Source organism: Peromyscus eremicus, chromosome 9, assembly GCF_949786415.1.
Source record: "Peromyscus eremicus chromosome 9, PerEre_H2_v1, whole genome shotgun sequence".
NCBI classification, from domain to species: Eukaryota; Metazoa; Chordata; class Mammalia; order Rodentia; family Cricetidae; genus Peromyscus; species Peromyscus eremicus.
This window is the reverse complement of record NC_081425.1, coordinates 49,039,640-49,054,632: the sequence shown is the minus strand read 5'-3', so window position 1 is coordinate 49,054,632 and position 14,993 is coordinate 49,039,640. Positions and strand designations below refer to the sequence as shown.

Below are 14,993 nucleotides of genomic sequence, written 5' to 3'. Positions count from 1 at the left end.
CCTTCCACAGGTTTACAGCAAAGTGGTATACCAAACATTGAGTACAACATTCTGGAAAGTAGAAGATGTCTTCTGGCTGGTGGTGTTAACGGCCAAGCTATGTGGGATCTTAAAACACTGCAGCTGACATTTTTTCAGTGCACTATACTGTCCAAGGATTTCATTTCTACTTAAATAAAACTAAAAAGATTTTACTATGTTTAATTTCTAAATTAAATACATTTTTTCATTTCACAATAAAATAATTCTTTATAAAGAGTCAAATTATCTTTACATATGAGTAGTTAAAAATTGTAATACTCTCAGCCATTCCCTATCTTAAGAATCTTACTTGGTAAGTCAAGAGAATATTCTTCTTAAAAAAATTTTTTTAATATCAACAAGGCAATAGTGGATAAAAAGGATATAATGAAAGAGACACCACTTAAGTAAACTAATTAGTTCAATCATTTTCTTTTGGTACACATTTAAAAAGTTATCTAGATAATGGAAAAAAAAAAGAAAGAAAGAAAGAAAAAAAGAAAACCCAGAAAATTGTTGTAGTTTTAAGTCACACTAACTATTTGTTACTAAACTGTATACTTAAAGTACTACCATTGAACTACATGAAGACATTTGAGAATAATCTATTATAAAAGATTTTAAAAGATCTCTAAATTAATAAAAATCTGTAACATATCTGAGTTAATTATTAATCTATATACAATCTATATAAAAAGCATATCAATATATAAAAATGTCATTGCAATACCTGTCTATAGGATCAGTCTGAAGTGTTTTATCATGATCCAAAAATAGTCTTGCATCTAAATCTTTGTTTTTAAGATACAGTTCTTCATAGCGTTTAGAAAGACTTTCAACCTCAAAAGAAAGAAACTGGCAATTATCCTTAGGATACACAAGTAGATTTCACTAAGGAACTTTTGTAAAATGTACATTTAATTTTAAAACACATACTGAGTCCACATCTAAAACAAGACCTGTCTAAAAGTGAACTATGGAATATTACACATTAAACTTCAATTTTTTTTACTATTTTATGTATATACTGCACTTATTAGAATTTAATGTAGCTAGACAAGGGTCATCAAATTCCACAAAACATTGCTGACAACACGAATATTCATCACAGATTGAACATCTCTTATATAACATGGTTAGGACCAAAAGTATTTAACATTTTAGAGATTTTTTTGAATTTTGGAATACTGGCAAATAAAACGAGTTATTTTAAGGATTGCATCTAAATACAAAATCCATTTATGTTATAGAGGCATATGATTATATGAATAGTATGAAGGTACTTTTACATAACCTTTTAAAATATTTTTGTGTCCTAAGTAGAACTTTTCACTTGTGGTCATATTAGTGCTTAAAAAAAAAACAAAAAAACAAAAACAAAAAAAACACATTTCAGTGTTTTCACTGAAAGTCTCAATCTTATTCACAACTAGTTAACTGCTAAGATTCTTCAAGCATGACATATATCCTTCACTTTCAATCTTCTACTATATTCTTAGTATAAAATAAGGCATGTCTCCAAACCCAATAAATCCTCTCAATTATAAATTTTTAACAATTTTTTAAAACCCTTTGGTACACTCCGTTCTTTTTAGTTAATATCTTTGGCAAGAGAATTAGCCCAATTAAGTATCCTAATGTCATGGTTTGAATGACAGTGGCCTCCATAAGATCATATACTTTAATACCTGACTTTCAGTTGGTAAACTGGGAAGAATTAGGAGGTGTGGCCTTGTTGGAGGAGGTGTGTCACTTGGGGTGAGCTTTGAAGTTTTAAAAGCCACACAATTCCCAGTTAGCTTTCTCTGCTTCCTGGTTTTTTTTTTTTTTGTTTTTTTTTTTTTGATGCAGATATATTCCAGCTACTGCTCTGGGGCCATGCCTGCCTGCCTGCTGCCATGCTCTTCACCAGGATGGTAATGAACTCTAACTCTCTGGAACTGTCAGCCCCAAATGAAACATTTTATATAAATTTCCTTGGTCATGGTGTTTTGTCATGACAGCAGAAAAGTAACTAAAACACCTAATTAACATAATTTTACAATTTACTTTCTATCATACCTTTTCCTTTTTTTTTTTTTTTTTTTTTTTTTTGGTTTTTTCGAGACAGGGTTTCTCTGTGTAGCTTTGCGCCTTTCCTGGAACTCGCTTTGGAGACCAGGCTGGCCTCGAACTCACAGAGATCCGCCTGCCTCTGCCTCCCAAGTGCTGGGATTAAAGGCGTGCACCACCACCGCCCGGCTCTATCATACCTTTTCAATTGCTAGAAACTATAAACAATTTCTTGGTTCTGATCTCTTCTTATTATCATGATTTAAAACCCAGTGTTCAACAGTCTGCTATGACTTTTTCCCCCCTTCTGTTGTTAGGGAAGAACCAAGAGTCTTACACATAGTAAACACACATTCTACCACTAAATCAAGCCCTTAACTCCTGAAGGGTTCTCTGCCTAGATTGATTTGTTATTGTTCAAGTGCTATGGATAGAGCCCAGGACATTTTACATGCTTAGGCAGACACTCTACCACAGAGCCACACTCCCTAGCCCTTTCTGTGGCTTTCACAGTCAATGTTTAACCTTGAGGGAACAAAAACTGCATTATAAAAAGAATGGTAGAAGAAATGCAGAAATGCAAATTGTGTGTTTCCCTACATAAGTAAACTTGACAGAATGGTTATTGATGCACAGGTAAGATTAATGACCACTTCTGCCCTACCTTGAAGAAACACAAACTAACAACCATCTGACTGGCAATTATATGTGCAATACTGAAAATGTAAAGTTTCTCTTAAGGTATCCATTGAAACTAACCCTTTATAAAGGGGTGGGAGATTATCCTGAATGTTAACACTCTTCAGAGTTCAGAACAGCATGGTTCCTAATGCCTAAGGTAGGAATAAGACTCCTAAAAGACCAGTTCTCAACTGTATTATGGAATAATATTTTAAGATGTGTTTATTTATGTGTTTAACATGTGTTTATGCTGTGGTTTTTTTTTGTTTAATGATACAAAGATGTGTTGCATTCCTTTATGTTGCATTTGTTTGACTCTGTAAAGCTGTGTTGCTTTGCCTGTCTAAAATACCTGCTTGGTCTAATAAAGAGCTGAATGGCCAATAGCAAGGGAGGAGAGAGCGTAGTTGGGACTGCCAGGCAGAGAGAATAAACAGGAGAAAAAGAGAAGAGGAGGGAGTCAGACAAGGAGGAGAGGAGGATGCCAGAGGCCAGCCACCCAGCCACACAGCTAGACACAGAATAAGGAGGAAAGGAAAGATATGCAGAAATAGAAAAAGGTAAAATCCAGAGGCAAAGGGTAGACAGAATAGTTTAAGCTAAGAAAAGCTGTCTAGAAATAAGCCAAGCTAAGGCCAGGCATTCATAAGAAAGAATAAGTCTTCATGTGATTATTTGGAAGCTGAGTGGTAGGCCTCCAAAGAGCTAAGAGTAAAGAGTTTTTAAAAAAAAACACCAACTACACAATTGGGCAGTGGTGGCAAATGCCTTTAATCACAGCACTCAGGAGGCAGAGATGGGTGGATCTCTGAGTTTGAGGCCTGCCTGGTCTATGGAGTGATTTCCAAGACAGCAGGGCTACACCGAGAAACTCTGTCTCAAATAAACCAAAAAAGGAACCAATATTATCCTTCTTTGTTTTTCTGTGTGGTGATGAAATATCTCTTATATTCTAAGAGACTGGAACTTTTGCTGGACTTCATAGCCAAGGCTAATAATACCCCTTCAGGTTCCTTACAAATTAAGACTGCTAGTCCACTGGACTCCAACTTTTGCTTAACTTGCCTTTAAGAGAAACTATAACTAATAACCAACCTTACTTGCCTTGGATTTACCATGTAATCAACTTTTACAACCTAAGCTAATGCACAGCTGCAATTTTAAGTTACATACACTTCCATGCCTCTAACCTAGATAATTCATATGTAACATTTACTGAAAGCAGCAAATACAGAAGTTGAAAACAACTTCTTAAAATCTGTAACAAAATTTCAAAGCACCCATTTATGAATATTGGTTGATAAACAATGGTATTTATCTGGGTCAGTTGTGATTAGTTGGAGCCAGTGACTTAATCCCTTGTAATACTCTGTTAAAGATGTTTGTCAAGTATCCCATTCCTTCCCCATGTGATGCATTCTATGCTGTTGGATAAACAGAGTAAAGCCCTTTGCTGGAAACAGATACCACCCACATACAGACACATACACACAGCTCAAACAACAGACATACACAATCACAGCTACAGAAACAGACAGACACACAGAGGGACAAACTGACTCACAGGACAGCCTTCAGGCAGGCACAGATTCAGATGCTGCATACAACAGACAAAAGTATGGAAGACACAGTAGGAAGCAGAAAATTCAAATCTGGACTCCCTCCTGGTTAAGCAACTCCAAGGTGAAGTGTTTTTATTTCATTCCTTAATGAGACACTGATGCTGGTAACTCACAATTAATCACTAATACATTATAATCTAAACGTTTCTGAGTCTATATTATTTTACTTAATATTATGATCTCAAGTTATAGCCATTTTCCTACAAACAGCATAAATACCTTCATTCTCCAAAGGCTTCTAAAAACCCACTGTGTATAGAGATCACATTTCTTTATCCATTTGCCTGTTGGTAGACATCTAGATTGAGATTCTACTTAGCTATTGTGGATAGAGCAGCAACAAGCATGGATATACAAGGATCTTTATGGTATGCTGGCATAGAGTCTTTGGGGCATACATCCAGAAGTGATACAGGTGGGTTGTATAGTAGTTTCATTTTTAATTTTCTCAGGACCTTCTTATTGGTTCCATCAAGACTAGACTAATTATATTCCTATCAGGAATCTATATATTAGCTACATAAAGATTTATAGCTCCCAAGACTTCCTCTCATTCCATAGGCTGTCTCTTCATTCAACAGTTTCATTTGCTATACAGAGCCTTTTAGTCTCATTCAATTCCTGAGCTATTGGAGTCTTTTTTTTCCCCAGAAAAATCATACCTTTTACCTTAAAGTATTCTCCCTATGTTTTTCTGTAAAAGCTTCAGTTTCTGATCTTACATTACAAACTTTGATACAGTTTCATTTGTTTTTATATGATTTGAAGCAAGAGTCTAATTTCACTCTACGTGTAGCTTTCCCAGGTCACTTGTTGAAGAAGCTGTATTCTCATTTTGTTTTGGTATCTTGGTGGCATTCCTTCCTTCCCTGAGTCCTGGAATAGTGTAAGGAGCACAGGTGCAATCGGCAGTGAATCCATCCAGACTTGAGCTTTTCTAGTGGAGGGACTTATTACTGTCTCGGTATCACTGTTTGTAATACATCTGCTTATATACTCTTGGTTTCATTTTTAAGTCATGTATGTCTTGAAATTTATCCATTTCTTCTAGATTTTCCAATTTATTGGAATATTGGTTTCCAAAGGTGCTCTAATGATCCTCTGATTTTTGTTGATGTCTGTTATGTTTCCTTTTCAATCTCTAATTTTATTAAGTTGGGTCTGTCTTCTGGTTCATTTGGCTCAAGGTTTGTCTATTTCATTTTATTTATCTTTTCAAAGAGTCAACTCTTTGTTTCACTGATTTCTTGTTTTGTACAGAGAGAGAGAGAGAGAGAGAGAGAGAGAGAGAGGGAGAGAGAGAGGGAGAGAGAGAGAGAGAGGGAGGGAGGAGAGAGAGAGAGAGAGAGAGAGAGAGAGAGAGAGAGAGAGAGAGAGAGAGAGAGAGAGAGAACGAGAACAGCAGGCTGGCCTCCAACTTAAGCTCCAGATGCCCCTGTGCTCGGGTACTGGATTGTTGGAGGGCTGCACCACCGAGACCTGACTCCTCCTGCAGGGTTCTATTTCCTAGTTTGCCTCTCCCACTAGCAACTGAAGGACAGGGACTGGAAGTTAATCTCTGTACCTACATTATCTAGCACAACACTTGACACACTGAACACATAACAAATACTAAGTGAACTCTTAAATTAAGAACTAGCTAACAATCCAAGTAAAAGAACCAGCAGCCTAGCTTTCTAATTCTATGCCTTCTGATAAAATCATGTTTACTTATACTTTTGAACCTATGTTTTCAAAAAACTTGCTGGGCGGTGGTGGTACACACCTTTAATCCCAGCACTCCAGAGGCAGAGGCAGGCGGATTTTGTAAGTTTGAGGTCAGCCTGGTCTACAGAGTGAGTTCCAAGACAGCTGGGGCTACACAGAGAAACTGTCTCCAAAAACCGAAATCAAAACCAAACCAAACAAATAAACAAAAAACTGTTACCACAGAAATGTTAACTTTACAATTTTACTCAGCTAAGTTTATTTTGAGAAATAAACAACTAACATACAATAAATTTATTTTAGGAAATGTAAACAATAATCCCCCTTCCCCAAAATCTTAAACAAACCATACTAATTTTAATTGAACTTTATTTCAAATTACCTCTGGAAGTCCATTAGATGATACAATTCCAAGTGAATTCATAAAAGGGATAAAATTTTTGAAATAAACATTTTTCACCTGAAAAATATAGCATTCAAATATATACATCTAAGATTACAATAATAAGATATATTAAAATTTAAAACAAAGTCTAGTCTTGGTAACTGTTCACACTAAAGTACTAACTGATATTTCTAGTACATTCAAACTAATGATATTGATTTATAATTGTTCAATTATTTACTTTTAAATACAGATTTCTGAGCATAAAATAGTTAAAGTGAAAGACTGTTAATGAAATGGGATCTATTGCATAAGGAGCACTGAAACCAACCTTTTAAAGTGACCCTTAGAAACAGATAACTGGCTGCTGCACAAGTGCAGTGTACTGCAGAATTTCTAACTACTGCTATTCTTTTACTAACTTTCTTTTCCAAACATTAGTCTACACTTACTGATTTTTCTTTCTAACAAATAGTACATTTGTTTTCTAATTAGTCCACACTTGCCTGGGATATTTAGTAGTTAATCAATTAGTATAATTAACCAACAGTATATATCCATAAATGCTATATTTAATCAATTGTCAAATAAAATACTAAAGTTTTTATTAGCTATACTTGAATCATAACTATGTAAACATTCTAAATTCTAAGAACAAATTCCTTAAGATGAAAACTTTATTTATCCTAATCCTCAAAGTAAAATGTAACTACTTATGGTACAAAAAATCCAGGGAATTAGAAAAACTCACTTACTACTATTTGTTCCCTTACTACTAAACAGCAGAATTGAGATAGAACTATTTCAGCTACAATTGTCAGCTTATTTATATATTGTGATTCTAGAAAGGTGAAAAGCAACCATTTAGGTTTCTATATAAAGTTAATATAAACACAGAGATACATATTCATGACATTAGTAAGAACTACAGTGGTAAGGCCTAGATATCTTGGAAATGTTTCTAATACTTAGAATTATAAAAATGTAACACTTCACCCATCTGGTGAGATGAATTGTAGACAAAATTTCAACAAATAAACTATGAGAGAAAGAATCTTTAAAATGAACAGAGACTCTGTGTCAGATGTCCAAAACTTTAGCAAAGGATCAGTGGGTGATGAGCAACCAGTCACTGGAAACATGTTTACTCATTACTATAAAGCAGTAGGGTGCATTATTTGTAAGAATCCTTTCAATTTCAAATCCTAGACTCTTGAAGAAAATAAGTAATTACTATGTGTGTATAAGTTCTCTCCAACAGTTATTAACATCTGATATATAGTATTTGGAAAGAGAGTCGTAAAAGGCTAAACAGAAACTGAATGTTATATCACTCACACTAAAGTGAAACAAAGGTTTCTTGGCAGGGTGTTTTAAACACTAGGGATATTAGTAAATTCAAGGGAAAAGAAGAAGAAATATATTTAAAAACTATTGTCTTCATGATACACATTCAGTAATTCCAGAAGGGGATATTCTCTTTAAAAGCTAAGTAAGAAAGTATGAAAACTAATTTTTTTGCAAGCATTTTGCTCCTATAAAATTAAAGTGGTCCTAATTAAAAAATAAAAAAGCATGCTCACAATGAAGAGTATGAATTTTCAGGCAGACTTTTCATATATATCTACTTCAACTGTTTTAAAGAAAGAGTCAGCGAAATTACCTCATCTATATTACACTCATGCTCTTTACAGAGAACTTCAATAATTCTTGTATCATTTTCTAGTTGTTTTGCTATCCGGGCACTCCTGTTCTGACCTCTTCTGGGTGTCCGAGGTGAACCATTAATGGGTATTGCAGCTGTTTCTGTAAAAATGGTAAATTGGATAAGAACAACTGTACATTCCATACTGAAAAAAATTAATGAAATTGGGCTGGGGATGTAGTTGAGTTGGTAGAGTATGGGATATGCTATATCCCATAAACCCGGAGAAAGCCTGGTAAACAGATAATTTATAAATTACTTATAAGTGTATTCTACTCAGTATGCATGACCAAAACTATTTCCTGGGCTGATGAGATGTCTCAGTGGGCAAAGGCGTACCAACTTATGAAACCCTGGGTTGAATTTCCATCACCACATACACCAGGAATGCTGGTACATGTCTGTAATCCCAGCATTTAGGAGGCAGAGGAAGAGTCACAGTTCAATACCATCCTTGTCTACATAGTGAGTTCAAGGCCAGCGTAGGTCACATGAGACCTCTACCTCCAAAACAATTACTTAAAATTAAATAAATTATAAAATAAAATAAAATGACACATTCTAACTAAGACAACATTAGAAATAATCCTTGTAGAATTTTATTCCACTTATTATGGGTCACTACATAATTAACAATTTAAACTCATTAATTAATACCTATTGGGTCTCCCCTTTAGTTTTATAGTGCTGGCAATCAAATCCAGGGTCTCTGTGAATGCTACACAAATGCTCTATCACTGAGCCACGAACTGTTCCTGAATGCCTGTTGTGATGTATATGCTGTTATTAGTTTTTGCAACTTACATTTTTCTTTTACTCCAAATGCCACCCCCAAAATGCTATATCCCATAAACCCAGAGAAAGCCTGGTAAACAGATAATTTATAAATTACTTATAAGTGTATTCTACTCAGTATGCATGACCAAAACTATTTCCTGGGCTGATGAGATGTCTCAGTGGGCAAAGGCGCTTGCTGTCAAGGCTGACAACCTAAACCTAGTTCAATCCTTGGAATCCACACAGTGCAATGAAGAACTGACTCTTGCAAGTTTCCTTTAGCTTTCACACCCAGGCCCACACACAATCCTACTAACCCACAAACAATACTAAATAAATATAGTTTTTCTCTATTTTAGATCCTTAAAATGAATAATCAAATATTTATGAGTTCTATTTATAAGCACAATATAAAATGTTTAAGTATTAGCAAATTACAATGTATTTAAAAGTTGTAGTATAGGGGGCTGGAGAGATGACTCAGTGATTTAGAACACTGGCTGCTTTTCCAAAGGACTAAGGTTCAATTCCCAGTATCCACATGGTGGCTCACAAATATGTGTCCAGTTCCAGGGGATAAGACGCCCTCTTCTGGCCTGTACATACACCAGGCACATAAGTGGTACATAAGCATACATGCTGGCAAAAGACATGTACACATGACAAGCACAAACCATCTACTCTGATTATTTAAAGAATAAAGCATGAGGAAGTGAGGGGAGAGAAGTGGAACACTGTTTTGTGCTACAGATCGAAACCAGGACCTTCTGTGCTCTACCACTGAACTATATCCACAAGCCGGGACAACACGTCGTAGAAGTGTAACAAGCCAGGCACAGTGAGCGGTGCAGGCCTTTAATCACAGAGGCAGGAAGACCTCTGTGACTTTGAGGCCAGCACAGCAACATAGCAAGTTCCAGGCCAGCATGGGCCACATAGTGAGAGCCTGCCTCAAAAATAAATAAATAAAATAAAAATAAAAAAATTACAAGTTTATCAACCAATCACAAAGTAGAGATTTCATGTAAACTCTGATTCAGTCAGCCTACAGAAAAGACACTTCCACTGAATTTATGAGCTAACTGGAAATCTGAACACTTATAAAGTATTGGTGGCATTAAACAGTAACTAATAGTTTTCAGATGCCATAATAGTACTTTCTTTTTAAGTCTTTATCTTTTACAGATACATACACCAAGATGAAACCATCCACAAGCTGGAGGAACCTGTGGGATATGAGGCTACAGACGGGTCATAAACTATCTTCTGAAGTTGGTCATAAGTACACCGAGACAAGCTACCTCTCTTTATTTGAAATCCCCATCACAAAAGCTAATTAAAAATTTACTGTACTCAGTCAATTCAGCTTCTCATGCTTGTTTCTCTTTAACAATGCACTTAAACAATGAAGTACAGATCTGAATTATCTAAAGAAGAACAAAGACATCAATTTGAATAAAGTAACACAATACACCAACTTCTTATTTTATTTTATTTTATTTGGGGGACAGGACCTCACTCTGAAGCCCTCCTTGGCTGTCCTGAAACGAGCTATGTAGTCCATCTTGTCTAGAACTAACAGACTGACCTGCCTCTGCCTTCGGGGGCTGGGATTAAAGGCATGCATTATCACACCAGCTAGTATACTAACTTTTAAAGTTTCAACATTGGCATAAACAAGTGAGAAAAAGGCAGGCAAAGGAACATTTAAAGGATGCGGACTTTTTAAGTCTATTTACTATTTGCCATATATTTTAAAATGTCTCCTGCTTTATATGTAGTTTATGCTAGTTTAAGTTTTCTGCCTCTTCCACCAATGAATGTTTAATACACTGTCAAAATTCTCCTCCAGATTTCATTTTCCCATGAAGTCATCATTCACAAAGATGAATTAGGCTTCCCTACTTCAGCCTCTTCAACACCACACATAGACTTGACATTTTGATCTGTTATCTATTTTAGTACTTCTATTAACACTTTCATCATTTCAGGAGCTAGGAATCAGCCTGTCCTCAGCTAAGTTTACATTTCCTGCTGTACAAACGTGATTTCAAGGTCTTATTTTTAAGGTGACCAAAAATAAGTAAATAAATAAATAAACAAAACCCCATAAGCTACACTTACCTTTGCTTAATGGTATCTATATCAGCAATAGTTACTTTCATTTAAATATATTTCCCATCCTTCTCACTACCCACTGAAACAGTATCAATTATTGTTTATATAGAAAAATCAGTTATTCAGTATACAATATCCAATATTAATTAAAAACTTAAACTGCTACTATAGAATGCCCCACCCCCTTTCTCAAGAGTTATGGATCAGATCTCTGTCTTGTCTTCTGCTCTACTTTACTATAATCCCCTACGTCTTCAAGGGAAACCTTTCCTCAACCTTACCTACTCTTCATTTCAAATACTACTTCTTTTCTAGTCTATTTATTAGCCCTCCACTGCTACTACAAAAATTTTCTTTTTAATTTTTAAATTTTTATTTTATTTTTAATTATGCGTGTGTGTGTGTGAGTGTGTGTGTGTGTGTGTGTGTGTGTGATATGTGAGGGGTATATTTAAGTGAGTGTAGTGCCCAGAAAGTACAGATGACAGCACTGGATCTTCCTGGGGTTGAAGTTACAGGAGATTATGAGCCACCCAACACGGGTTCTGGGAACAGAACTCAGGTCCTTTGCAAGAACAGTATATACTCTTAACCATTAAGCCATCTTTCTAGCCCTTGTTTTTTTTATTATTATTATTATTATTATTATTATTATTATTATTATATGTGTGTGTATGTGTGCTTGCATATGCATGAACATTGGGGTTCCAGGGCACACCTGTGGAAGTCAGAGAAAAACTTTCAGAAATCAATTCTTTCCTTCCACCATAAATTCTGGGCATCAAACTCAGGTTGTTAGGCTTGTACATCTCACTGGTCCTGAAAAAATTTTCATTTATCTCTGGACCTCCCAAAACATTTGCTTTGTTTTGATTAACCCAGAGCACTTCCTACTACATTCTTAATTATTTGTTCAACATTTTATCTTTTTTCTATAACCCACACTACTTGAAGGTTGCTGTCATTTGAATCTGGAAATGTCTTCCACAACTCCAACAGAAGGTGAAGTTTTGCTCCACTGAGGGTGTCTACCATGTGCACTCCCTTACTACAGACTCCAAAGCAAAGGGGCCAATTGACTGTGGACAGAAGCTCCAAAACTGTGAGCTAAAAATAAGTTGATGACATCTCAATAAATTGATCACATCAGGTACTGTCATAGTCAAGCAAAGCTGAGAGCAAAAGGCAGAGTCCACTCCTGATTAATGTTTATCATCCATTCAGTTTTAGGACTACACTAGACCCGCAAGATAGTCAATAAGGAACTGCTGCACTAAAGGAGAAGAACATTACATTGTTTACAATACTTACTGTATGGTTCTCTGAGTAATGCAGGAGGCGAGAACTTAATAAAATAGTCAACTACACACAGCATTAACTGAAATGAGATTACCAGATCATCTTCCATTTGTAACACTTCTCCTAAAAATCAAAAAGATCCATATTTAAACATCTTAAAATTATATTTATCCGTTTATCCGTTTCTTACTTACCCGCATGTGTGTGTGTGTGTGTGTGTGTGCGCGCGCGCGCGCGCGCGCACATGTACTATAATGCACGTGTGGCAGTCAGAGGACAACCTGCAGGAACTGGTTATCTTCTTCTACTATGTGGGTCCCAGTGACCAAACTCAGGTTGCCTGGTTGATGGCAAGTGTTTTTACATGCAAAGCCATCTCACTGGCCTCAAGATTCACATTTTTAAGAAAAGTTAGAGATTGGTACCTTTAAATCAGAGAAAAATGTGAGTAATGGTATATCCATATGCTCATTCATTTGCTAATCACTAGAACTATGATAAAGACTTTTCTTTGCAAAAAAACAAATGAAAAATGAGATTTAAGACATAAATGAAATTTGAAATTTAGGTAGTGTTAATCTACCCTCAGAACTTTAAGATTAAGGGTTATAATAATTAATTCTTATTAAAATCATTTGGCATGGACCAGGTGGTTGGTGGCGCACGCCTTTAATCCCAGCACTCAAGAGGCAGAGGCAGGCAGATCTCTGCGAGTTCAAGGCCAGCCTGTTTTACAAAGTGAGTTCCAGGACAGTCAGGGCTACACAGAGAAACCCTGCCTCAAAAAACCAAAAAAATAAAAAAATTACTTGGCATTACCTTTTATAAAATTTACTTCCTATTTTGGTATGACCTACAGAACTCATTACTTCCAGAAACCATGTTGAAGCATGATGCATGCTAATTTTTCATTCTAAATATTTATAAAAAGTATCTCATATGCTCAATTTAACCCCCCACAAAATATTACACTAACTAAAACTATCAAGAAATAACAAACTCAAGTCAGGTGATGATGGCGCACCCCTTTAATCCCAGCACTTGGAAGGCAGAGGCAGGCGGATCTCTGTGAGGCCAGTCTAGTCTACAAAGCAAGTTCTAGGACAGCCACGGCTACACAGAGAAACCCTGTCTCGAAAAACAAACCAACCAACCAAAAAACAATAGCCCAAACTCAGAATATAATTATAAGGTCATCTCTAAATAATTAATGAACATAATATCCTAACAGTTTGTGTAACATACATACATATGTAACTTAAAAGAATAAGTTTATGTAACATGTATAGCATACAATTACAAGGCTTGTAGAAATAAATACATATAATAGGTACCTATATATAATGTAAATTATGATCAAATCCAGAAAATGCCTATTTGCTTATGGCTCTTTATTTTTAAGAAAGACGTGTAGGGGTCAGAGAGATTGCTCATGGTTAACAGCACTTGCTGCTCTTGCAGAAGACCCAGGTTAGGCTCCCAGCATCCATAATGGTAGTTCACAAGTATCTGTAATTCTCAATTCAAGGAAACCAATGCCCTCTCTGGCCTCCACAGGTACCAGGCATACATGTGGTACATATACATATGTGTAAGCAAAACACTCATATGCACAAGATAAAAATAAGTATTTTTTTAAATAAAGGAGAAGTTTGATTTGATTCACTTTCTACCTTTGGGGTATCTGCTAAGCTACTCTCAAAATGTGTGAGAAAATGGATAACCCTGTATCAGGTGGGTGTTTTAGGTCCATATGTTTGCAATGAGTTCAATGAAGAAATATCACAGAGGGTGTAAACAACAAAGAAGAAATGTGTGCTATGAAAATGTCACTAGAAAACTCATTAACTTGTATGCTAACTGAAAGTTAGCGATGGTGAAGAAACAGGTGAAGTTTGTTTTCAGGCACGTCCAAGTAAGAAGAGCAGAGGAAAGTCAGATGAACAGTCTCTCCACTCTAACAACACTCGGAAGGAAAAACACACATTAGCCAAGTGCTAGTAGCAATACCAAATCTGGAACAACGCTCCAGCAGGATGCTCATCTTTTTCACCTACTGGCTTGGAGGGAGAAGTAACTGCTAAAGAAAATAAAAGAGAAGTAAGCATGATGGCTGGCTGCCCAGCACAGACATTCCAGTATACTGTGCTGACTGGGAAAGGAGCGAAGTATAGCATTCATTTAACAAAGATTCAGAACCTCAAAGGCTCACAGCACTTTATCCTCGTCCTTACCTTCTGACTAAAAGCAGCATAACGCCAGTTTACAGTACACTGTAATTCTCTGGGGAATACAAACTAACCCCACATTAAGTGTAAAGGGAATGAAGGGAGGGTCTCTCAAACTACCTCAAAGAAAACATTAGCCAGGTCGGGTGGTGGCGCATGCCTTTAATCCCAGCACTTGGGAGGCAGAGCCAGGCAGATCTCGGTGAGTTCGAGGCCAGCCTGGTCTACAGAGCGAGATCCAGGACAGGAACCAAAACTACACAAAGAAACCCTGTCCCAAAAAAACCAAAAAAAAAAAAAGAAAAGAAAAGAAAAAAGAAAAAGAAAACATTAGCCACATCACATCCCCTAAGATGTAAAGCATATATAAAAGAAAAAGTAAACTCTCAAAAAGGGGG

At 36.1% G+C, this 14,993-nt stretch overlaps 1 protein-coding gene across 3 annotated transcripts in view; it reads right to left on the bottom strand.

The window, feature by feature from the left end:
- Rb1 (RB transcriptional corepressor 1) overlaps positions 1–14,993 on the bottom strand; it is a 138,233-nt gene that overhangs the window by 76,909 nt on the left and 46,331 nt on the right. For all 3 annotated transcript variants that reach the window (XM_059273344.1, XM_059273339.1, XM_059273341.1), the window contains exons 7-10: positions 12,380–12,490; positions 8,132–8,274; positions 6,466–6,543; positions 752–861 (exon numbers count right to left, since the gene is read on the bottom strand). In XM_059273344.1, the coding sequence (XP_059129327.1) occupies positions 752–861; positions 6,466–6,543; positions 8,132–8,274; positions 12,380–12,490 (442 nt within the window). The remainder of the gene's footprint in view (positions 1–751; positions 862–6,465; positions 6,544–8,131; positions 8,275–12,379; positions 12,491–14,993) is intronic.